This window comes from Sorex fumeus, unplaced genomic scaffold (genome assembly GCF_029834395.1).
Source record: "Sorex fumeus unplaced genomic scaffold, SorFum_2.1 ptg000098l, whole genome shotgun sequence".
Lineage (NCBI taxonomy): Eukaryota > Metazoa > Chordata > Mammalia > Eulipotyphla > Soricidae > Sorex > Sorex fumeus.
This window is the reverse complement of record NW_026606155.1, coordinates 87,244,070-87,269,001: the sequence shown is the minus strand read 5'-3', so window position 1 is coordinate 87,269,001 and position 24,932 is coordinate 87,244,070. Positions and strand designations below refer to the sequence as shown.

Sequence of the window (24,932 nt, the reverse complement as noted above, 5' to 3'; positions counted from 1 at the left end):
TGTCTCCAACAAGGAAAGCCCTGCATTGAGCCAAACGCCTCACATCATTCCTTTGAGTGGAATGAAGCAGAAAGCCCAAGACTCCAAAGGAGAATGAGTTTCTTCCATATATGGCAACCTTGGACAAGGAAAAGAGAAGAGGATCACATCTTCCTCCTTCCTCCTTCCCTTTTCTCCCTGAGCGAACCCAGAGACAAACCTGGACAAAGGGAAAATGGAGTTGGCTGGCCTTACACTCAGCCAGCAAAGGGTCGCCCTCATCCCAGCCCTTCCTGTGGATGTGATGGGAGCATTGTATGTGCTCTTCACCTCTGTAGACGCTGTTGTTGATTTGGGGCCGCACCCAGCTGTGCTCAGAGGCTAGTCCCAGCTCAATGCTGGGGGATCATGTGGTACCTGGCATCAAATCAGGATTCCTCCATGCAAAGCCCGTGGGACATCTGCTTTTCTCAGGGAGGAGGGGCTGTTGCAGACACTGACTGATGGAGAATCCATGTGTCCGTACAGGTGCAACAGGGACCGGTCTGAAAATGTCAGGCCCCTGGGGAACAAAAGAGACATAACTAGTTTCCAACAGGATCCAGGTCAGTTGCTTCCAAACTTTTGGACTATGACCTAGTACAAAACAAATTATATTTGTACTTTTTTTTTTCGCTCTTTGGGTCATATCCAGCAATGCTCAGGGGTTACTTCTGGCTTCACACTCAGGAATTACTCCTGGAGGTGCTTGGGGGACCATATGGGATGCCGGGGATTGAACCTGGGTCGGCCACGTGCAAGATAAATGCCCTACCTGTTGTACCATCGCTCCAGCCCCTATATTTGTCCTTCTTTTGTCTAATATTTTCTATTTTTTAATCAGTCACACTTCTTTAAATTTATTTCATTAACTTCTATTGAATTAGATCTGATGTTTTAAAAGTGCTACGAAGGTCCAGAGAGATAGCTCAAAGGGCTGCAGTACCTTCCTTGCATGTAGGCATGAGGCTTTGAGTTCAATCTCAGGCACCACAGAGTCTGCCTCTGCCACACAGCATTGGATGTAGTCATGGAGGTCCCTGAGAACTGCTGGGCCCATACAGAGTCACACTGCCAGGCCCAAGCATTAAATTGTCTGGCTCAATTGACTGAGAGTCATCTGGACTCCCAGATGACTCTAACTGAGCATGGGTTGGGCCTATTCCTACAAAAATACCATTAAAGTGGCCCGTGTGACCCTTGAGCCCCCCAAACACTGCTGAAGTGACTCGGATTATCCCTGGAAATATCCCTGGCAATCCCAGGCTGAGCAGCACCAAATCCTGGGGTCCTCAATGGCCAAGTTTAGATGAAAATTGCCCCAAGGCTCCCTGGAAACCACTTTGGAGGAATTTCCCCACAAAAAGGATGTGACTCTAAACTCTGGATTTGATTTTAAATTGTGAAGGAAATTTGAAAACAAAAACAAAACAAAGCAAAAACAAAACGCTTAATGTGTGACAGAGAGATAGCACAAGGGGTAAGTCTCCTGTCTCACAAGTAGCCAATCCTGGCTCAATTTCCCAGCAGCACATTTGATCCCCTGAGCACCACCAGGGGACACTCTTGAGCTCAAAGCCAGGAATCACCCTTAAGCACTGCCTGGTATGGCTCCCAAACTAAAAAATAAAAGTCCAAACCCAAACAAAACAAATACATGGCAGTAACAAATGCAGCATCTCTCAAGCAAGAATTAGGTGTAGGGACATCATTTCCCCCCATTTCTTTATTTTGATTTCTGTGTTAAAACTTTGTCTCTCACCCATCTCCCTACCCTTGATTGCTGCAGTGAGTGCAGTGATCAGGCATGTTGCATGACCCCTATCTGCTGCAGACACGGTGGAGGTCGTGGTGGTGCACAATCACAGTCCGCTGTGTCCGAGGCTGCGCTCCTGTAGCTGCTGTCTGGCACATTTTCTCTCTGGGGCTTATGCTCGCTGCCGCAGGTCACATGCTGTGGTTGTGTCTGCTCTCTGGGTTGCTGCAGTGCCTTCACAATCTCACCAGAGGGCTCACTTCCTGACCAGAGTGCTCTTGCATCTTTTTAGCAGCACAGTTCACCCTTTTGCGTGGTGCTCATACACAGATGATTGTCGAGCTTCCGGGATTGCATTTGTGGTGCTGGGAACTGCAGACAGCAGAGCTGCCAGGATGGTGCTAGGCACGTGTGGAATATCAGGGATTTGAACTCATGGCTACATGTTTGAAGAGCAGGTGTTCTGAGCCCCTGATCTATTCCTCTGGGCCCGTTTTTTAAAATTTGAACAAGTTTTATTGGACCACTGTGAGATATAGTTACAAACTTGCATGATTGCATTTCATTCAAACAATGCTCGAGCACCCATCCCTCTACCAGTGCACATTTTCCACCACCATTTTTCTAAGTGACCCACCCACCACCCCCACCCTACCCCACTCCCTGCCTCTGTGGCAGGTACAATCCTTCTTACTCTCTTTCTAATTTGGGGCATTGTGATTTGTGATACCGATAATAAAAGGTCATCATGTTTGGTCCTTGGTCTACTTTCAGCACATATCTCCCAACCTGGGTGATCCCTCCAATCATCATTTACTTAGTGGTCCCCTCTCTGTCCCAACTGCCTTTCCTCCCAAGAAATACACTATAAGAATCCTTGCTTCTCTATGTCCTAAAGTAGGCACTTACCTGTGGCACAGGTTTCCACTTCTGGCCAGCTTGTTCACTGAATGTTACAAAAGTTAGATATGGGGGCTGGAAGGACAGTATAGGGGTACAGAATATGGGGTCTGCTTCCAAACCATGGTGTGATCTTCCTGGTCTGGGCCCATTTTTAAAACATTGAACAACTATTCTCAAAGAGCACTTTATAATGGATCAGTCTTATCCTGGAGGCGAGCTCTGACAATATTCCTTTAACCTCTCACTTAATCCAAAATGCTTAGAACTTTTTTTTTGGTTTGTTTTTGGGCCACACCCAGAGGTGTCAGGCTCAGGGGAACATAAAAGGTGCTGAGGATTGAACTCAGGTCAGCGGTGTGCAAGGAAAAAGCCCTACCCACTGTACTATTGCCCCAAACCCTGCTTAGAATGGTCTTATTACCAGTTATTTGGACCAAGACATGGAAGAGAGTTTGGTCAACAGCCAGATGGTAAGGCAAACCAGTTGCGTGAAATAATTAGATTTCCAATGTCCAGGGTAGTACAAAAGATAGATGGAAACAATCCAAGTAAACCCTCTAGCCAATGTCTAGAGACTCCCATGAACATGCAAACTGTAAATGGCACAAGAGATAGCTGAGTGGGAGCATGAGATTTTCCTTCAGGCAGCTATCTGGCCTCTGTCTTCCTACACACCAGCAATCACCTCTGCTCCTGCTATAATACCCCCACAATGACCCCCGATATTGCCAAATGTCCTCCAGGAGACTGACATTCCCCAGTTGAGGACCACTGAGGTGAACTAATGTATTCAGAGAAAGACTTAGAGAACAACTGACAACAAATGCCAGAAATATCACCAGCAAACCAATAACAAAGCAAGTGCCATTGGAAGCAGCTTTATTTCTTGTACTTAGGGCATTGAATGACTATGGAGCTCCGAGCCTCACCAGCTATGTAGCTTTCTCTTGGCATGTGAACCCTGTCAGGTGAAATGTCCAGTTCCATTTCCCAGGATATTAAGTGCCTGCTTGAGGCCTCACAGGCACATGGTGAGCACCTGCCCTGTAATCCCCAATGTAGGCTTGGTGAGAAGCTCCTAAGCACGCAGGCACTGCCCTCCTTATACTCCTGGAACACAGTTGAGAAGCAGAAATACACTATAAGAATCCTTGCTTCTCTGTGTCCTAAAGTAGGCACTTATCTGTGGCACAGGTTTCCGCTTCTGGCCAGCTTGTTCACTGAATGTTACAAAAGTTAGATATGGGGTCCGGAAGGACAGTATAGGGGTACAGTATAATCAAGTGCTTCTCTTGATGGCTGCTTACTCCAGTTCAATCCCCGAGCACCACCAAAGCAACCCCCAAACAAAGAACCAGCAGTAGCGCCCTGAGCAGTGCAGTGGGTGATCTAGACCCCATATTACACCAGAGAAAAGAAAGTCAAATATGTTCTTTTTGTCTCTATCTTCAGGATAACAGAGTGACTTTTTAAGTCCGTACGAAGGGCTGGAGATATATAGTGCCGAGGGCAGGGCTTTTTTGCCTTGCATGCAGCAGACCCGGGTTCAATCCCTGATTTACCATATAATCCCTGGGCACCGTAAAGAGTGATTCCCCCCACCAGTGTTGGGGAACAATTTTCCCCAAGGTACCTGGATATGTTATGCACCGGGTCTGGGCAGGTGCTGGGCATGGGGCGAAGGAGGACAAGGTTGTGGAGAAACACCCCCCAGGAGTAGTTGAACACAGCTCATTTTACTGCCAAATACACACATTTTTATAGAGGGTCTTGGCTTACAGGAAGGTCCAACCACATAAAGTTTAGCATTATTGGCCTATTACCTTTCCTACTCTGCTTTGCCCTGGTCTAATTTCATTCAAGGCTGGATGTTGCAGTTAGAATGACTTGCTAAGTGTATGTGAAATTTTTATGTGTTTTTGGCACATGTGACTAGGAGGTCGAGTGAAGTTCAAGGTCGGACACCTGGTGCTGACACCCTGTTTTTCTAATTTTATCCAGTTATTCCCTCTTGCAAGGCTTCGCTTCAGGGCCGTTTTGCAAGGTTTTATCTGCGACAGTGCCTGTTGCCCTGCTCCACACACCAGAAATTTGCCCCTAAATGTGGTATGTGATAGCATTTCCCCATTAAGTCTTAGTGATGTGGAAGTTATAGAATTGGTTAATTATAGGTAATGACTAAGAGGTAAAGTTCTTAGTTATCCTAGGACCCCAGTTCTCTAGTACTCTGGCTCAGGATACTGGTGCTGAGATCATGGGCCTTGAGTTCTGGCCCAGAGTCCCTAACCTGCCTCCTGAGACTATCTTGAGATCAGGGTGCAGGTGATGGAGGCTAAGATCTGAGCAGGAGCGAGTACCAGAGAATTGAGTGTGAGAAGTGTTGGGTATGTGAGGGTCCGGGGTCAACAGCCGGGCAGTGATAGTCTCTCTCTCTCTGCCGGCAGCCACGTTAGTGCTCATGTCTGTAGACCTGCAGAGCTCCCAGAACAACAAGGATCATCACACACAGGAGATGGGCTTCAAGCGGCTGGTGGTACGACGGGGCCAGACCTTTGCCCTCAGGCTGCATTTCAATCGGCCCTTCTGGCCTGGGTCTGACTCCATCACCTTTGTGGCAGAGACCGGTGAGTTCACCCATTACCAAGGCCAAGCGCATTTTCAGTGGCCCCTCCCTCTCTGCCCTGAGCCACCCACCCTCCCTTTTCTGGAATCCCTCAGAGTCCTGACTAGTAAGGAAAGATTTAGTTAACTCTATGAACTGAAGTTGTGATAATAACAGTCAACCTTAAAACATAAAACAGGCTTTTAGGGTTGGTATTTTTATTTTGTTGGAGGGAGGTTTGGGGACTCTCAAATTCAGGGTACCCAGGGGCCTGCCCTGAGGTCCAGTGTGCCCTGCCCAGTGATGTGGTGCTGTCCATCCCAGAGGTGCTGAACTTGGCAGTGCTTGGGGTGTGAGTGTAGAGGGGTGAGCGAGGTGCACCAAGAGGCACCAGGGATCCAACATGGGGCCTAGTACATGCAAAGCAGTTATTCCAACCTTTGTGCTATCTGCTGGCTCTATGATCTTGTCTTAATATTTTTTTTAGTTGAATCACTGTGAGATACAGTCATAAAGCTTTCAAGATTGGGGTTCAGTCATACAATATTCCAACAGCCATCCCTCCACCAGCATACATTTCTCATACTCATATGATTGTGTCTTACAGATTAAAAAACAATTAAATACTGAGACCCAGAGATCTTAAGTGACTTGTCCCAAAACACGCTGTGGCAATAAAAGCCTGAGCACAAAGTGTTAGCACATAGCAGGAAGAGGTGAAGGTCCGCACAGTTTTTGTGCAAACAGGCAACCTGTATTTTGAGTCTGAGAAGGAGTTGATTCTTTCTCACTCAGGACCTGAGCCCTCGGAGCGGCTTGGAACCCGTGCCACCTTTGTGCTCACCCAGGCCCGACGGGGAAACGTCTGGGCTGCATCTGACTTTACTGTAGACCACAACTCTCTCTCTGTCTCCATCTTCACACCTGCCAATGCGATTATTGGCCCCTACAGCCTGAAGATAGAGACTGCAGGAGGCCCGGGCCTGGGTCCTGTGACACACCCACTGGGGACTTTCATCCTGCTATTTAATCCTTGGAGTGCAGGTACAACACTTACAGCTGGCAATGGGAATGCTTTGTGAAGAAGCCCAGAGAAAATACTCTGCCCTCTCTATGCAACGCATTACCCTACAGTCAGTGGGAATCATCTCTATAAAGTGGAGCTTCTTGTTTGGTTTTGTTTTTTAGACCACATCCAGTAGTGCTCAGGCGTACTCCTGGCTCTAAACTCAGAAATAACTACTGGTGAGGTTTTGGGGACCTTCTGGGGCACCAGCAATTGAACCCAGGTTAATGGTATGCAAAACAAATGCCCTATCCACTGTGCTATTGCGTTGGTATCTACAAAGTGAGTCTAATAGCACGATGAGCCTCACATAAGTAAGGCCCTAGGTCTGATCTCTGATACTAAAGAACAAACGAAAAGAGAAATCTTAGAAAATAAAAACACAGATGTAATTGTATCACAGAGATATGCAGAGAAAGGATGAGTGGCCTGAATATGACAAAATGTAGTGGTGTGTAGCTTTGAGTGGAGGGACTGTTGTCTTCTTTCTGTCACTTGTGATCCTTAAGCTACAGCAGTAAATTCATCCTCTTTCACAATAAAAAAAAATGATCATTATTTTTCCCAAACATTGATAATATTGCTGGCCTCTGGGAGGGCACAGAGTCAGTTTCTAAGGTGTCTGACATACATTTCTGTTGCCACCAGCACACTGCCTCTATGTTTCAGCAAGACAAGGCCATTACCATGTTCAACGTTATTGCTCTGTCTTTTGGTTTGGTGTTTTTATCTTCTCCATTACGCTTAACTTCTCAGAGGATGACGTGTACCTGCCGAGTGAGATTCTACTGCAGGAGTATATCATGATGGACTACGGCTTTATTTACAAGGGCCATGAAAAGTTTATCACCTCCTGGCCCTGGAACTATGGGCAGGTAACACTCAGCAACAGGGCTAGGGGTGGGTTTCTGATATCCAGTTATCCAGTCCCCAGACAGCTGTGAGCTTTTCTAGGCCTGTTAATCCTGGGTCAGTCTTGCACCCAGGAAAAAGACCAAGGAGGGAAGGGGCTTTTAAGTATTTTAGGTGAAAATCTTGAAGCAAAATCCTGGCAGGTTACTATAATACCTTGAACCTACCTCTCTGGTTCTGTAATGATCAATTTATGGTGAATTTTGTTTCATCTATCCTTTGCAGGATTTTGCAAACAATAGTCCCTGAGTTAAATATGGCACAAGTGGGGCTGGAGCGATAGCACAGCGGGTAGGCCATTTGCCTTGCACATGGCCAACCCAGGTTCAATTCCCAGCATCCCATATGGTCCCCTGAGCACTGCCAGGAGTAATTCCTGAGTGCAGAGCCAAGAGTAACCCCTGTACATCACTGTGTGTGACCCTCCCCCAAAAAGAAAACCATGGTGCAAGAACTATTGTGGCATGTTCCTTAAACAACGCACATTTTTACATTCTTAGGCCAGAGAGATAGCACCAAGAAGTCAGTGTACAGAGAGGGGACCTTGGGTTCTGGGTGACTTTTTCATTCCCAACCACATGGCTGGTGTCCTTTCTCCATCTCCCTCTCCATCTCCCAGTTCTATCCTCCACACCTTGAGGGAAGAGTTAGCTAAAGCAGGGATCCTTGTAGAGAGACAAGTTTCCCTGATTTTCAACACTGATAAGTTGTACAATTTGGGGTTTGGGGTTTGAGACACACCCCTGCAGTGCTCAGAGTTTCTTCCTGGCTGTGCTCAGAAGTGACTCCTGGTGTGATACAGAGACCATATGTGTTGCTATGAATAGAACTAGGGGCCATTTGTATGCAAGGCAAACATCTTAAGCCTGCACTGTCTCTCTGGCCCAATCTATGCTGGAAGTGCATGTCACCAGGCTGAACTGCCTTCTCCCAGCTCATGGAGCCGGACTTGACCTGACTTCCGAGCTCATCTCCTCATATGCCCACCCTTGAAGGTGTTCATTTGTTCATTTCTTACTCCCATAAGCTCTCCAGAAAGGAGTGCTCCTAGCTCCTCTCCTTGATACCCACCAGACTGGAACCCAAGTGAACGAGCTCTCTGCTCTGCCTGCTGGTTCCTAAAGCCTCTCTGCTCCCCTGGCTCTACAGAGATCTTTCACCCCTCTGAATTCTGCTTTTCCTTTTCCCACAAGAATCGCAGAGGTCACCACTTCCTGTATTCTGAAACCAATACGCTCCCAATTTAACTGATAAGCACAGGGAGGCAGAGCCCTGTCTGATATTGAGGTCCAGCACAGATTCCCCCCTGCATGTCTGGGTTCCACCAATACTAGACGGTTTGACTCTTCTCTTTGTTCTCCCTGGAAATAACTCGGAAGTTTGAAGAGGACATCATAGATATCTGCTTTGAGATTCTGAACAAGAGTCTGTACTTCCTAGCGAACCCTTCCAAAGACTACTCACAGCGGAACGACGTGGTGTATGTCTGCAGGGTGGTGAGTGCCATGGTGAGGACAAGACAACCCCTTCCCCAATCTGAGGTCAAGGAGGGTGCCCACATTGCGACCCAACACTCTGGAAACCCACCTGCTTGACCCTTGCAGATCAACAGCAATGATGACAACGGCGTGCTTCAGGGGAACTGGGGAGAGGATTACTCCCAGGGGGTCAGCCCGCTTCAGTGGAATGGAAGTGTGGCCATCCTGCGCCAGTGGTCAGCCAGGGGAAGGCAGCCGGTCAAGTATGGACAGTGCTGGGTCTTTGCAGCTGTGATGTGCACGGGTGAGGCTGCAAGCAGGGGGCAAAGAATTGCAAACACCCTCATTTAATCTCCAGGATAATCCTTTCGGGTTATTTTCACCTGTGTTCACATCTAAGGTGTGGTAGGCGCTTAGGCTCATGTGTGAGAGTGTGCGTGTGAGCATGTGTGAGTGTGCACATGTGTGTTTGTTTTTTGAGAGGGAGCCATACCCAGTGGTGCTCAGGGCTTACTCCTGGCTCTGGGTTCAGGAGTCACTCCTGGTGGTGCTGAGAGACCATATGCAGCGCTGGAATCTAACTGGTTTTAGATCAGATTCGTTCGCATGCAACGAAGCGTCCTGACCGCTTTCTCTCTCCAGCTCCGGCACTTGGGCTCCATGTTAGCATTTTTTCAGTCTTGAGGCATCTTGCCCATTTTCTCAGGAGAGAGGCTGGCTTGCTGCACTCCCACTTCCACAAGCTTCTTTTTTGTTTGTTTGGTTTAGGGGCCACACCACCTGTGACACACTCAGGAATCACTCCTGGCAGTGTTCGGGGGACCATATGCGATGCCAGGGATTGAACCTGGTCGGGTGCAGGATAAGCACCCTACCCACTGTACTACCTCACAGCCCCCCCTTTTTTATGTAGGTGTATTGCTATTTATTCAGCCACTGATTAGCTGATTAAATTGAGCATGAACTCCACTTACTTTTTTTCATTTTTTTATAATTTTATTTATTGAATCACTGTGAGAGCAGTTACAAAGCTTTTGGGTCTAAGTCTCGGTCGTACAATGAAACACCCGTACCTTCACCAGTGCCCATTCTCCACCCCCAACAACCCCAGTATACGCCCATCCCACACCCTCCCCCTACCTGTGGGGCAAATGATCTCCACATTTCTCTCTCTCTACTTTGATCACATTCAATATCTTAACACCAGACCCACCATTATTATTTGAGATTTTACCCCAACACTCAGATCTGCTGAAGAGGCAACAGTAGACAATTTGTGTTCTATTGCTGGTTATGAATAACATATGATGTTGCGTGGCTGCAGTAGTGGCCACACAATTTTGAAATTCTGAAATTTTAACACTTAAATCTGGAGGGATTTCTGCCAAAACCTGCTGGGTTCTGAGATTTGCTCCTGAGTCTCTGGGATCATGTCCATTAAGCAGCTTGATCAGGAGCCAGAAAGGCCATTCATGGGCGCAGTCCTCTTTTTTGTTGTTTTGTTTGGGGCCACCCTTAGTTGGGCTCAGAGATTACTCCTGGGTCTGCTGTGTATCCTGGCAGGGCTGTCTGTCTGTGTGTCCTGGCAGGGCTCGACACACAAACTTCTTGATGGAGCAGTGATGTGAGAGGGTGACCTCTCAAGGTCCCAAGTTTGATCCCTGGTGTCATGTGTCCCAGCACTGCTAGAAGTGTCCCCAGTTCCTCCTGAACACTTACTACGTGACCCTGAGCACATCATCACAAGGCCCAAGCACTTAATGTTCTGGTCTACACCATAGTCCTGAGCTTCACCAGGAATGGCTCAAGCCCCCCAACACTACTGGGGAATCTCCTATAAAAACGGTCACCGTAGGGCTGTCGGTGGCACCAGTTCTATTCCTGGGAATCAGAGAATAAATTTGTCTCTGAACTGCAGTCACTGGCAGAGATGGAGATGTATGTTCCAAAGGTCATACTGACTCTTGGCTTGATTTCCCTGAGCAGGTGTGTGTGTGTGTGTGTGTGGTGGTGGTGGTATAGTGTCTGCTTTGTGTGACTATGAGATCTTAATTCAGCTTTTTTTTCTTTTTGAGCCACACCCAGCGATGCTCAGGGGTTACTCCTGGTTCTGCACTCAGGAATTACTCCTGGTGGTGCTTGGGGGACCATATGGCAATATGGGATGCCAGGGATCGAACCTGGGTCGGCCATGTGCAAGGCAAAAGCTCTATCCGCTGTCAGCCCCTTAACTCAGCTTTAAAAGAAGTCTCTGTAGGGCTCCAGAGAGAGTCAACAACAGCTCCTGAGCACTGCTGGGTGAGGCCCAATGCAATCCTCCCACAGCGCCTTGTAGCATTATGCCTATATACCACCAGAGGGCGCTGTTGCCTTACCAAAGATGGTGGCATCCTCTGAGAGGCTTCCTCGAGTCTTCCCTTTCTGCTTCTCTGTAATTATGTCTTCCATCCATTCTGATTGCTTTCGTTCCTCCTCCAAATCCTTCTCTTTTAGTAAAATTATAGATATAAATCATCTGGCCTAGCTTCTCATTTTGCTCTACACAAGCAGTCATTAGCCCAGAGAAGTTAAGTCTCCAAACCTAAGGTCACAAGGTTCCTGTTAGAAAACTGATCACTATATATATATATATATATATATATATATATATATACATATATATGTATATATATATTACAGTAAAATATACAGTATTTTAACCTCTCTGTTCTGCAAGGGTCTTGGCTCGCTTCCTCTCCTCCTGCTGGAAAGTTGGGAAGCAAACATGGGGAATCAACGATGCTGCTTGAAAAGAATTCAGCACTTCTCCACGCTTTTGCTCTCTGCAGTAATGAGATGCTTAGGTGTTCCAACCCGGGTTGTTTCCAATTTTCGTTCTGCGCACAACGTGGATGGGAACTTGACCATCGACAGCTACTATGATCAAAATGCAGAGATGCTGCCAATTCAGAAACAAGACAAAATCTGGTAAGGGGCATGTGTGCCACTCCAGGGAGGACAGGAAAACTCGGACCACGTGGCCTGGCTCTTGGACCTTGAGGCAGTAGTTCTCTGAATATTTATGCTGAGGCTCAGAAAATATGTTCCAAGCCAGGAGTCTATTCTGGTTAATTAGCTCATCACCCCACACTCTTATTATAGAAGGCCAGCAGAGAACATTGAGTCCAGTTGCCAAATGAATGACTCTGCCTCAGAAATCTTGCTGCTTAGTCCACATTTAACACCTACTTTGAGTCTATTTGCAATAGTTTCTCTTTCTCCTACCCTGGCAAAGCCTGGCCCCTACCTCTTCTGTTCTCTGAGATTCTCTTGACTTCTTCACTACCCACCTCCCACCTTTCTCCTGGTCTGCGAGTGTGTGGGAACCTCTCTCTCTCTCTCTCTCTCTCTCTCTCTCTCTCTCTCTCTCTCTCTGGGTTTCTAGAGGGCAGAAACTTCTCAGATTCAATCAATCCTCATCTGAAATAAAGCCAATGAAAATGCCAAGGGAGCAGGATGAGAACACCTGAATAAATGTATTGTCATTGCATTATCCTTGTGACTCACGGTAAGCTCAAATTACTTGCAAAAATAAAAAGGAAACAAGCGAACCAAAAGACCAATAATATAAAATGCTCAGTCGAGTATGTGCTGACAAAACCTCCTATAATGGGAGTCCTTGTCTCCTGACTTCTTTCTATAGGAATTTCCATGTCTGGAACGAGTGCTGGATGATCCGGAAAGATCTCCCGCCAGGCTACAATGGTTGGCAGGTTCTAGACCCCACTCCCCAGCAAGCCAGTAGCGGTGAGGAGGCGTCCATGGAGGGGTCTGGGCATGAAAGAAGGCTGAGGGGGCAACTCATATGAGTGAATGGGAGGCCAGAAAGGGGCACCATTTCTCCCACTTTGTCCCTTGACCCAAGGAGGCAAAGGAGCAGAGATGACCAGCGAGGAGTCTAACTCGCTAGTTACAGCAGAAGTCAGGGGTCCTCTGGCTGCTTCTTGTCCTATAAAGTGAACGATGAGGACGAGAGAACCCAGTCACCGGGGGCACAGAGAGGATTGGATGAATTTGCAGGAACTAGAGAGCACTTGGTAGAGGATTGTCCCTCATGGCCCTGCTTCTCCCCAGGGGTCTCCCGGTCTTCCCCCACACACAGCCAGCTGCCCCCAGCCACCTCAGGCAGGTGTTAGCAGAGCTCCTGTTCCCTGCGCAGGACTGTTCTGCTGCGGCCCTGCCTCTGTAAAGGCCATCAGGGAAGGGGAGGTCCACCTGCCCTATGACACCCCATTTGTGTACGCCGAGGTCAACGCTGATGAGGTCATTTGGCTCTTGGGGAATGGCCAGGCCCGGGAAATCCTGTCTCATAACACCAGCTCCATCGGGAATGAAATCAGCACCAAGATGGTCGGGTCAGACCAACGCCAGAGCATCACCAGCTCCTACAAGCACCCGGAAGGTACCTGGGGCCAGGGACTCAGGGCATGATGCCTCACCCCTGGGATGGCTGTGACGGGAATTCAGACCTTCACCACCTCCCACTGCCCACAGCCAGCTCCCAGGGGCCCCCCCACACCCCCTTCCTTGGGAACAGGGGGTATGTGCTGATTTTAGCAAATAAAAATGTAGGGTGCCCATTAAATATGAATTGTACATCAATTCATTGAAACAAATGTTTTATCAGTATAAGTATGTCACAAGGATGGTATCAGGCATACTTATACTAAAGAAGGTTCAGCTGAAATTCCAGTTCCATGAAATGTCCTTTATTCCACCTGGGAACTCTGCCTCTGGGCAGCATTTCAGGTCATTGTCAAGGCAGCAGGTGGAAAAGTGGACACTCAAGGAAGGAGCTCTGGGCCTGAGGAAGGGGCGGCACACCAGGGAGAAGGCCAGGGTGGGTCAGGCTGCCTGAGTGCTAATCACGGGTCCTGCTCAGTTCTGGCTATTTAAACTGGGCACGTTCTTACTATAGCTGGGCCTCCAGGTGCTCATCTGGGTTAGAGATGACAGAACAAAGCACAGAGACCTCACCCCTGAGGGGCCAGGATTGAACCCAGACTCCAGCCACACACACACGTACACTGTACAACCACACATGTGAGCACGCACACACATATTTACACGCCATGTTCTCAGGCCTGAAGGTGATCTCCTGACAGGTAATTCCTAAGTTTGGGGCTTTGGAAGAGCAGTGTGTGGGCGGTGGTGGGGGAATGGAGGGGCTGTTTCCCACTTGTGTCCCATCTCTCCTTTCTGCCAGGGTCCCGTGAGGAGCGGGCTGTATTCATGAAGGCCTCCCGAAAAATGCTGGGCCCCAGGTGGGCCTCCTCGCCCTTCCTGGACCTGCTGGGCTCCGAGGCCTTGCAGGAGCAGCCAGCACAGCTGGAGTTACACCTGGCCAGGACGCCTGAGTGGGGCCATGACCTGCTGCTGAGACTGCACGCCCGGAGGGTGGCGGGCAGGCCCCATCTCCAGGGGCCCATCTCGCTGGTGGTGCGCTTCTGTGCACAGGCCCTGCTGCACAAAGGCGGCGCCCGGGAGCCTCTGTGGAGGCAGACCGTGCAGTTCCAGCTAGACTTTGGGAAAGGTGTGTGTGGGGGTTCTGAGGGAGGGGTTGGGAGGACTCTTCCACCCAACATACACATACACGACGCACATGCACACACCCAAACATACACATGCACATACATGTGCGCAAACACGAATGTACGCACAAGCACACACATGTACACACATAAACGTATACACAAACGCACATGTAAACATACATGCACACACAAAAACATACAAACGTACACATGCATACACACAAACATATGCACACAAACACACACATACGCACACACACAAACACACTTGTGCGCACACACACAAACATATGCACACAAACACACACATGCGCGCACACACACAAACACTAAAACGCATGTACACACACAAACATATATACACAAACACATACACATGCACACACATATACGCATCACACACAAACATATTGTGCATGTCTGGAGTAAGTTTATGTATATAAGATGTTTGCACATGTGCAAGTTCATCTTGGTCCTGAAAGATATCTCTCTGGCGTCACCTCAGTTATCTATCCAGCTAAGGCGTTTGGGCAGAGATAGGCCCAGTGGGGCGGTGTGGTGCTGGCAGATGGCGGGGGGGGGGGGGCAAGGGAGGGCAGTGGACAGTGTTCAGATACACACAAACACACACACGCACACTGCTCACACATAAATGCACCCAGACACACACTTATGTCTCACATACATGCAAACATGTAAACACATAAACATACCTCAGACATGCACAAATACATGCTTCACTGGCATACGTGTGTCTTACATGTTTTAAACATATGCATGTATTACACACGTGTGTACATGTTAAACATAGCACACATAAACACACCCCAGACATACATGTCTCACGGGCCTACAAACACCTCTCACAGATACACATATCTTATACACATGGAGTCGTGCCTCACACATACCCCAGACCGTAGAGATGCTCATAGCAGGGTCTGGAAGCCTCATGCTGTGCCCCTGATACCATCCAACAGGGCAAACACAGCAGTGACTGCTGGGGTTCTTAGGTCAGGGTATGTGCCCTGTGTTGGCCACTCGCACACCTTGCACCCCCACATTCTCACATGCAAGTTCCCTGGGCCCCTGGCCCTTTACTCCCATGACCCCTCTCCCCTAACCCCCTAACATTCTGAGACAAGTCCCTGGACTCAGACCCCTCTGTCTGCGCTTAGAGATGCAGTGGCCGCTCTTGCTGCCCTCCAGCGCCTACAGAAACAAGCTGACTGATGAGAAGCTCATCCGTGTGTCTGGCATTGCTGAGGTGCAGGAGACAGGGAAGTTCATCTTGGTCCTGAAAGATATCGCTCTGGCGCCACCTCAGCTATCTATCCAGGTAAGTCGTTTGGGCAGAGATGGGGCCCAGTGGGGCTGTGTGGGGCTGGGGGACGGTTGGGGTGGCAGCATTAGTTCAGATACAGCTGCTACCTCCTGGGGGCACAATGTGCATCGAAGCACCGTGTGCTGTGGTCTGGTGCTCCATGCAGAGTGCAGGGTAGGAGGGCTTCCCAGAGTCAGTGGCACTGTGAAGAATATAAGTGAAGACCGTAGAAAAAAAAAAAGGATGCTAAAGGCATCCTAAATAATGAAATAGTTTTGCAGAGGCAGAGAAAGAAAGGCAGTGACGTTGGTCATTTGTGTGTCTCTGTGTGTCTGTGTCTGGGGTGAGGGAGGGGGCTAGATCACATCCAGCAGTGCTCAGGGGCTATTTCTCAGGGGGTCAGAGCGACACGGGTGACATTTAAAAGCTGACTACTGGACTGGAGGGAACTCTACAGGCTGACCTGTGGCCTAGGTTGATCCCCTGCCACCACATGGTCCTCTAAGCACCACCAGGAACATCCCCCAGGTGTGACTCTCTCAAAACAACCAAAGTAACAATAAATGAATAAACCCAGAGGAGAGGCTGGCGGGCTGGCTGGCTGGAGGGGAGCCTGTCCAGGTGAGATCAGGCTCTGGGGACAGCAGAGGCTGGTGGGGCTGGCAAGGCCATTGTGAGGGAGGAGGGAGGCCAGGGGTGGCCCCCTCCTGGTACGGTATTTCCGAAGCCTCCTGTCCTCACCTTTCTTTATCCCAAACTGTTGTCCCGTCCTGTTCCCTTCTGACTTTGTACCTCATGGATCCCCAACCTGCCGCCACCCTCTGTAGGCATGAGACTGAGCGTCTCTGGATGAAGCCTTTGGCGCCCCACAGGCTCCCTGGAGGTGATGGGAGTCTGGCGGGCTGCAGCTCTGGCCAGCAACCCCCGCCCTAGGACGGGCAGCGGCTGAACTGCAGGCACGGGCCCGCCTGGAGCTGAGGAACTGCAGCATCCAGTGCAAACACGGGCCTTGCCAAACAGGCACTGAAGGGGTTCCGGGCAGGGAGGGTGTGTGTGTGTGTGTGTGTGTGTGTGTGTGTGTGTGTGTGTGTGTGTGTGTGTTTGATGAATACCAACATGATTGTTCCCCAGTTCTACTCTGACACCCTCCTTTGAGCACAAAGGTTTCTTCTTTTGAATTCCAGAGAAATTGGACTGAGCCTTCCCCCTTCTTTCTCCATGGTGGAGCTAAGAGAACCCCACCCTTCCAGCACTCTCCAGATTCTTCTAGCATCTTCCACATTCTTCCTTATCCTTTCAGCTCAGTATCTTGTTTACAGGTTGGCTGGATCAAGCTCTTCCCTGGGGACAGAAACTCAGGTCCTGCTCCTGGGTCAAGGCTGGACCTTGCTCTGACATAGCCTCCTCATCTCTGCCCCCCACTGCTGCCCCGTAACAGCTCAGTGAGGTGCTTCTGGTGGGGGAGGGCCCTGCTGGGCTCTAGGACACCGGAACCAGATGTCCACTGAGCCATGAACACTTCCCAGGGCCTTGGTCTCAGGATGGTCTTAGCTGTGTGCCTGGGGGACACCAGGACACCCCTTACAGATGCACATCAGTCACTATGACTCTCACTGACTCGGGATTTATCCTCGGGATCCCCCATCTGTACGAGGGGGACAGCGCAGGGCTGGGCAGCAGACCCAGGGACTTGTCCAGGGCAGGCCTGTGCAGTGCTGCTTGAACCCAAACCCTGGTCCACTGGGAAGTGGCTTCTCTGTCCACTGCTGTGAAGGAGTGAGCTGGCCCTAAAGATGCTGACACCTGTAGACCCTGCGGCCAGGAGAGAGCTCAGCCCAGGCCCTTCCTCAAGGACTGTCACCTGCCAAGACAGGCCAGCATGTGTCCCCCTGTCATTCTCTCCCACCGCCACTGACCTCTCAGCTCTAAGGAGCCATCTCTGTGGTCTGCAGAGGGCAGGTGGGCAACCCAGCTGGGCCTATTGCCATGAGCCTCTCTCCACCACACAGGTGGCTGAGAAGGCCGAGGTGGGCAAGGCGCTGCACATCCGCCTCACCCTCACCAACACACTGACGGTGCCACTGACCAAGTGCTCCATGGCACTGGAGGGCAGCGGTCTCATCGATGGACAGATAGTCAACGAGTAAGTAGAGTTGGCCACCGCTGCTACCAGGTTCCTTCTGGGGTGTGATAAGGGAGCCTTGAGGGATCACAGGCCTGCCTGACCTCCTGGATGGTGCCCCCGAACCCCTGTTTTCTGTCCCTCCATAACAAAGGGGTAAGCCCTGAGGTAATGAGGGGAGGCAAGGAGGTCCTTACCCACCGAAAGGGAAAATCAGATCACCTTGCCCCATCACTGCCGGCACAATTTCTCCTTTAGCTTCTAACAGGCCTTCCCTGCCCCCTGTTCCCTTTAGCCTTGGGACCCTGGCGGCTGACCACACCATCAACGTGGACTTGGACCTCTATCCCATCAAGGCGGGCGCCCGCCAGCTGCAGGTCCTCATCAGCAGCAACGAGGTCAAGGAGATCAAAGGCTACAAGCACATCTTTGTCTCCCCGCCCAGGGCTTCCTGAGCCCCCACAGACCCACCCCTGGCCCTCCTGGGGCTCCCAGTCCTTGCCCAGCGCCTCATACATCCTCCCAGGCCAGCCTTGCTTCCGGCTTCTCCTGCAGAGGGGGACTTTCTTCCTCAGTCCTCTTCCCAGCCTTCCCGGGGGAGCATACAGCTGCCGGGACTAAGTCCCAGGAGACAATAAAGACAGCTGTTCCCACAGAGTTGCCTCTTCTGTACTAGCACTTTGTCTGGTGTGACTGTGTGACCAACCTTCTCTGCCCTTCCTGTCCTGTCTCACTCCCATCAAAGGCCCAATCATTGGGGCTGGAGTGATAGCACAGTAGGTAGGGCGTTTGCCTTGCATGCAGCTGACCTGGGTTCGATTCCCAACATCCCATATAATCCCCTGAGCACCTCCAGGAGTGATTCCTGAGTGCATGAGCCAGGAGTAAACCCTGTGCATCACCGGGTGTGACCCAAAAAGAAAAAAACAAAAGACCTGACCATTGACTTAGTCCCTTGCCCTGACATCAGCCTCTCTGAAGTGGTCTTGCTGGCTGCCCGGGATGGAGGCTGGAGGAGGTCTCAGAGAGACACCTGGATGTGCCTGGAGGACCCAGTGCCAGTTCTGTGGTGACCTGACTAGAAGCACCTCTGTGGACCTGGGCTGGACTTCACTGCCCCTGCCCCCACCTTCTCCTCCTGTTCCCTCTTTTATTCTTATTCCCTAGTTTGGCATACACTCACTCCTCTGCCTCTCTTCCTTTTGTTGCTTGTTTGGGAAATTGTTTCTTTAGTTTTGGGGGGCACAACTGGCCTTGCTCAGGGCTTCCTCCTGGGTCTGTACTCAAGTAGGACTTGTGGCAGGGCTCAGGGAGCCATATGTGGTCCTGTAGATTGAACTGGGTTGGCTGTGTACCCTACCTGCTGTATCACTCTAACCCTGTGTTTGGGAAACTTATTTATTTATTTATTTATTTAACTTTTTGGGTCACACCAGGCAGTGCACAGGGTTACTCCTGGCTCTGCACTCAGGAATTATTCCTGGCAGTGCTCGGGGGACCATATAGGATGCTGGGAATCGAAGCCGGGTTGGCTGCATGCAAGGCAGATACCCTACCTGCTGTGCTATCACTCCAGCCTCAGCCCCCTGAACATATTTAGCTTTAAAATTTTTTAAATTAATTTTTAAGATGGGATCACAGTGAGATGCACAGTTACAAAGTTGTTTATGATAGGATTTCAGTCATATCATGTTCCAACATCACAAGTGTCCCCAGTCTCCCTCCCACCACCAAACCCCCACCTCTCTAGCAGACACTTCTCTCTCTCTATCCACCCATCCCCTTCTCCTTTCAGTCATTATAGTTTGCAATACAGATGCTGCAAGGTTATCATGTATATCCCTTGACCTACTTCAACACTCAGTCTTGTCCAGAGTGATGATTTCCAACTACTATTCTCATATTGGTCCCTCCTCTATTCTAACTGCCTTCTGCCTTCCCACACTCTTGTGGCAGCTTCCAACCACTGACCAGTCCTCCTGGCCCCTGTTTTCCCTGGGATTGGATATTAATCTCATACTATTTTTTTAAATACCCCACAAATGAATGCAGTCATTCTATATCTGTCCCTCTCCTTCTGACTCATTTCACTCAGCATGATACTCTCCATGTCCATAGATTTATAAGCAAAGTTCATGACATCATGTTTTCCTAACATATGCATAGTGTTGTTTGGAGAATTTAAAGACAAAGTTCCTCTGTTTTACTGGGGGCCAGGACACTCCCCAGCAGCACTTGGGCCACAGGGACGCTCTTGGTCACACTGGCCTGCAGTGTGGGCCTGACAGTCCCTGCCCTGACCTGACGCTGTGTGTCTCAGGCTGGTGTTGCCAGCTGGGATTGGGGCATCAGGCAACAAGGCAGTCCAAAGCCTTTGAGTTAGTTCCCTGGCTCCCAGAAGTTCCCCGTTTGTATTCTTTTCCCTGTGGGTCTCCTATTTGTGCTCATTTTAGGGCAATGTTCGGAAAGGGCAGAAAAGTGAAAAGAAACCAAAGGAAAATCAGCAGGCCCCTGCATCCCAGAAGAGATATCTGCTGATAAAAGATATCTGCTTATAAAACGGCCCTCCCGTTGATCATTGATTTGCTCGAGCGGGCCCAGTAACGTCTCCACTGGAGACTTTGTTGTTACTGTGTCTGGCATATCGAATACTCTCGGTAGCTTGCCGGGCTCTCCGAGAGGGGCGGAGGAATCGAACTCGGGTCAGCCATGTTGGCTGATTGTAAGGCGAACGCCCTACCGCTGTGCTATCGCTCCAGCCCGTATTTTGCCATATTACCTGTCAGAACTTCCTCCCCTACCTCCCCATTCACTCGGTTTTTTCTTCCACATGCATTTGTTTTGTGGTATTCAGAGCACATTTGACTGTGTTCAGGGCATACTCCTGGTTCTGGTTCTATACTCCTGGTTCTAGTTCTGTACTCCTGCTTCTGGGCTCGGGGATCCCTGTGATGGTGCTTGTGGGGGCCATATGAAATGCCAGAACCAAATCCAGGTCAGCCCATACAAGGCAGATCCCTACTCACTGTGCTAATGGCTCCCGCACCACACGTAGAGACCTCTCTAACATGGGAAGTTGAGACGATCCAGAAGCGCAGGTGGGAAGTGACTTGCTGCGTGGTTTGGGCACATGTCTGACCAGTTCTCTGCAGCCTCATCCCTGTGCCCCGCCACCTCTGCCCTCCCCGCCTCCTCTGTCACTTGTTTTGCTTTCACACAAACTGCTCTGGGCAGGAAAAGCAGGAGTGGCACACATACTCCACCCAGTGGACCAGCTGTGCCCGGCCCAGGAGGTGCCATTTCTATGGGGTTTTGTCCCTGCTTGTCCCTGCTTTGTCACTGCTCTGGGTGACTCCAAGCCCGCCTGCAGAAGACTTGAACCTTTGCACGCTCCTGCGTTGGTTATGTCATGGTCTCAACTTCTGGCCATTTGGGGGAACAGAAGACTCCCACTGGGGCTCTGCCTTCCTGGTCATCTTTCTAAAATTCCCTCCCTCCCCACCTACACATCAACTCCCCAAACTAACCACTTTTCTTATTGTTGTTTTCACATGAAGAAACCTGTCTGGCTCCTTCTCCCCATGGCAGAGCTCCCTCCCAGCTCCCATTCTACGTACCTGGGGAGCCAGCGCTTATGCCCACAGTGAGGGAGCGCCCTGAGACAAGCAGGGTCCCAGGGGCCATGCTTCTCATCCTCACAACCCTTGGTCATGCACCAGGGAACAGGCCAGGCAGGAGACCCCACAGGACAGCTCTGGTAAGAAAATGGGTGAGATTGTGTAGCAAGAAGAGGGTCCAGACCAGGCCAGCACCAGGCTCCTGATAGCTGCTCTCCCTGTCACCTGAGCAGCATCTAAGGAGACCACTGTCCTCCTGTTCTTTGGCTGGTAACTTTGGGGTTCATGCAGTGTTGCGGTGTTACTGTGTGACATGAAACAAGGAGCTCCGGGTGAGTCCTGGCTTCCTCACATAGACCCCTCACAGGTGACCCCACCCCCTCACTGGTGACTCCAGTTCCCTCACAGGTGACCCTGGCTCCCTCGGGTATAAAGTGGTGGCTATAGGGGCACCAGCCCACCTTCTCTCACAGGGTCGCCATAAGGATCCAATGAGACAGAGTCTGAAGTGCTGGTACCCAGGTGTCTGCTTAAGGGCAGGTCCGGGTACCTGAAGCCTGGTGACAGCACAAGTGTCACCAGGGCCTGAAGGTGGTCGTTGTGTGAACTGAGGGCATCAATGTCTGACAAATTCCACAGAAACAAGTTGAAGTCCTTGGTTTTTCTCCATAAATCCATGAACACCACACCGCTGGGTCTTTCTACTAGGCTTGGTCCCCTGGGAGACCAAGTATGCCAGGCCTCCCTGACAGCAAAGCATATGGTGTTTGTTCCTGCACCCTTGAACTAATTCTCAGGCTGATGCCCACCCACACGTTTGCTTGCCATGGACACAGACTAAAGAAGGGACAGTAAGGACTGGGCAGAACAGCTTTCCAAGAGGAAGAAGAGGAAGGCCTAGAGGATTGTTGACAGGAAACCAGCTCCCAGGGCTAGAGTTGGGAGAAAAGAAAATGCAGAAGTTCACAGAAATCCTTGGGGTTGAACCCAATAAAATCAAATGGTTAATTCTTTTTTTTTTTTAAGACACATGGAGCTTTGTAAACTGTGATGTTCATAGCAGAGGCCTCTCATCCAGTGATTCACGTCCCCTCCATTTCTAGACTGAGAAGGAGGAATTTCTTCCCTTCACAGTCCACTGTAACCCGATTCACCCTATGGCCCTGAGGTCCATCCACAGGTCACCAGATTCTATTAACAAGTAACCTGGAACTTGCAGGAGGACAAGTTAGGAACCTACAGCAGGGCCAAGGTTATCATTCTTGTCTCTAGTCTGTGGAAAGCTCTGAGGGCTCCTCACCCCACTTTGACAGAGCTGGCCTGCCCCATGGGCTTAACAGGGCCATCCACAGCTCCCACCTGAGTGTCCTGTGAGCTGTTCTGTGATTCTCTGATGGACATCACAGGTACTTGTCAATCTTGATCAGCTCCCCCTGGATCTCCTCTGTCTCCCCACCCTGGACCAAGTGAGCTCACTCTGGTGGGTGCACTCTCCTTCCCAGCACACACCCCTGCTCTCTATCCAGTGATTTGCAGGAATCAGGTGAAGGCTACACCTAGGAGCCAGCTCAGGATCCCAGAGCCAGAGGCTGTTGCTGGGTGGCTGTTGGGCCCCCTCTCCACCTCCCTGGTTCCCAATTACCTTCCTGCCCACCAAGCTCCTTTTCTCTTCCTCAAACTGACCCATCTCAACCAATGTGGGAGTGGAGTCAGATACATTTACCTTTCTGATTACACACACATTATTTTTCAGTTCATTTACTTCATCAATTAACAAATATAAATTGGAAAGCTGACCGTGTTTCAGGAAGTGCGAAAAAACAACTCAGGGGCTCTGGAGTCTGACTATGTTCAAAACCTGGCTCCATATGCATATTATTGTGGAGGAAATTAATGTCTTTAAATCTCAACTTGCCCATCTGCAAGGCAGGAACAATAATAGCACTTAATTCATGGAGATGGGGTGACAATGAAGGGGCATTGCACACTTCAAGAACTGAAAGAGTGCAACTTAAAAGCAGTTATTGGATTTACTAGTAACTCTACTATTATTAGCCTCTATAATTACTAAACATTGCAGATAGAGGCTAAGATACAGACCATGCCTTCAAGGAACAGGGCAAAGCATTTTATAATATTAGGGGATAAGTAAGAATACTGAGGACTGCATAAGGGAAACCCTGAGAGAGGGTATCCAGAAGACTTCCTAGGGGGAATGCTTGAAACTGGAGGCTGAAGAAACATAGTGAGAGAACAAAGAACATTTCACAGAGAACAACACACGTGAGAGCACATATGGTCATAAGTGCAGGTCTCCAGCCTCTCTCAAAGCTGAAAGATCTGGTCAACCCAGTCTCCAGGTGGGAAGGAAAAGAACTTAGAGAGATATAGGGGCAATGTTTGAGAAGTTTGGATATTACCCACTGTTCCTAAAACTGGGACCAACCTGTTTCAATTACACATCAGGAAAATCAGTTTAGGACCAGGGATGTTACTCAGAGTGGTTCAATTCCTGACATGGCATGGCCCTAAGTATTGTTGGTATGGTATCCTGCCTGGTACCCTGGGAGTGATCTAGGGGAAGGAAGGAAGGAAGGAAGGAAGGAAGGAAGGAAGGAAGGAAGGAAGGAAAGAAGGAAGGAAGAAAGGAAGGAAGAAAGGAGGGAAGTTAGGGTGGAAGATTACTTGGCTAATCATTTAGAAAAGAGTGGGTGAATTGGTGGTCAGTTTCCAGGCCAAGGGGAGGAAGCAGTTCAATGAGGTCAGGGCCAAGGGCACAGAGAGGGGGTGTGTATGCTGGTGTAGGTGAGAATCAGGAGTTGAACTCTGTGACTATCAGGCTAAGGGAGCTGGGAAGATGGAAAAGTGAAAAAGCACCCAGGTTTCTCTGGGAGATTCAGTGGGCACTGCCTGACTCCCAAGAGCAGACATGGAAGAAGAAGGAGGGGGGTTTCCAATTTGGACTGCCAGGAGGTGTTGGGATGTTAGGGAGTGAATTAGACATGTGCATGTATGCATACACTCTAAAACTGACTAAGACACAGGGTTGAAAATATAAGAGAAAAGAAGGGAAGTAATGAATGAGATTTCTGAGGAGAGAAGATGAGGAATTCAGGAAGTAGAGAGAGGCAGGGAGATATGTCCCACAGATGGGGAAAGTGGGGTGTGTAATAAGGGTGGTCTCAGTAGATTGACCCATTCACTTCCCATGAAAATCCATCCCTCCTTCCTTCTTCTGTGCCTTTCACCCCTCATGCTCACTCTTGTCTTTTTCTGACTAGAGTCCTGTCTTTTTCTTACTTTTTGTCTTTTTCTTAGGACTGGAGCGATAGCACAGCGGGTAGGGCATTTGCCTTGCACACAGCCAACATGGCCGACCCGAGTTTGATTCCTCCGCCCCTCTCAGAGAGCCCGGCAAGCTACTGAGGGCATCTCACCCGCATGGCAAAGACTGGCAAGCTACCCGTGACGTATTCGATATGCCAAACACAGTAACAAGAAGTCTCAAAATGGAGACATTACTGGGCCTGCTCGAGCAAATCAATGAACAACGGGAGGACA

At 49.7% G+C, this 24,932-nt stretch overlaps 1 protein-coding gene across 1 annotated transcript; it reads left to right on the top strand.

Moving 5' to 3' along the window:
* Positions 1-214: 214 nt before the first annotated feature.
* Positions 215-18,209, top strand: TGM7 (transglutaminase 7). Its single transcript, XM_056133976.1, has 14 exons — positions 215-294; positions 508-584; positions 5,122-5,301; positions 6,075-6,323; positions 7,102-7,220; positions 8,637-8,765; positions 8,862-9,039; positions 11,564-11,702; positions 12,418-12,521; positions 12,934-13,176; positions 13,981-14,307; positions 15,487-15,647; positions 17,642-17,775; positions 18,050-18,209. The coding sequence occupies exons 1-14, from the start codon at positions 215-217 to the stop codon at positions 18,207-18,209; spliced, it is 2,280 nt and encodes a 759-aa protein (XP_055989951.1).
* The last annotated feature ends 6,723 nt before the right edge of the window (positions 18,210-24,932 follow it).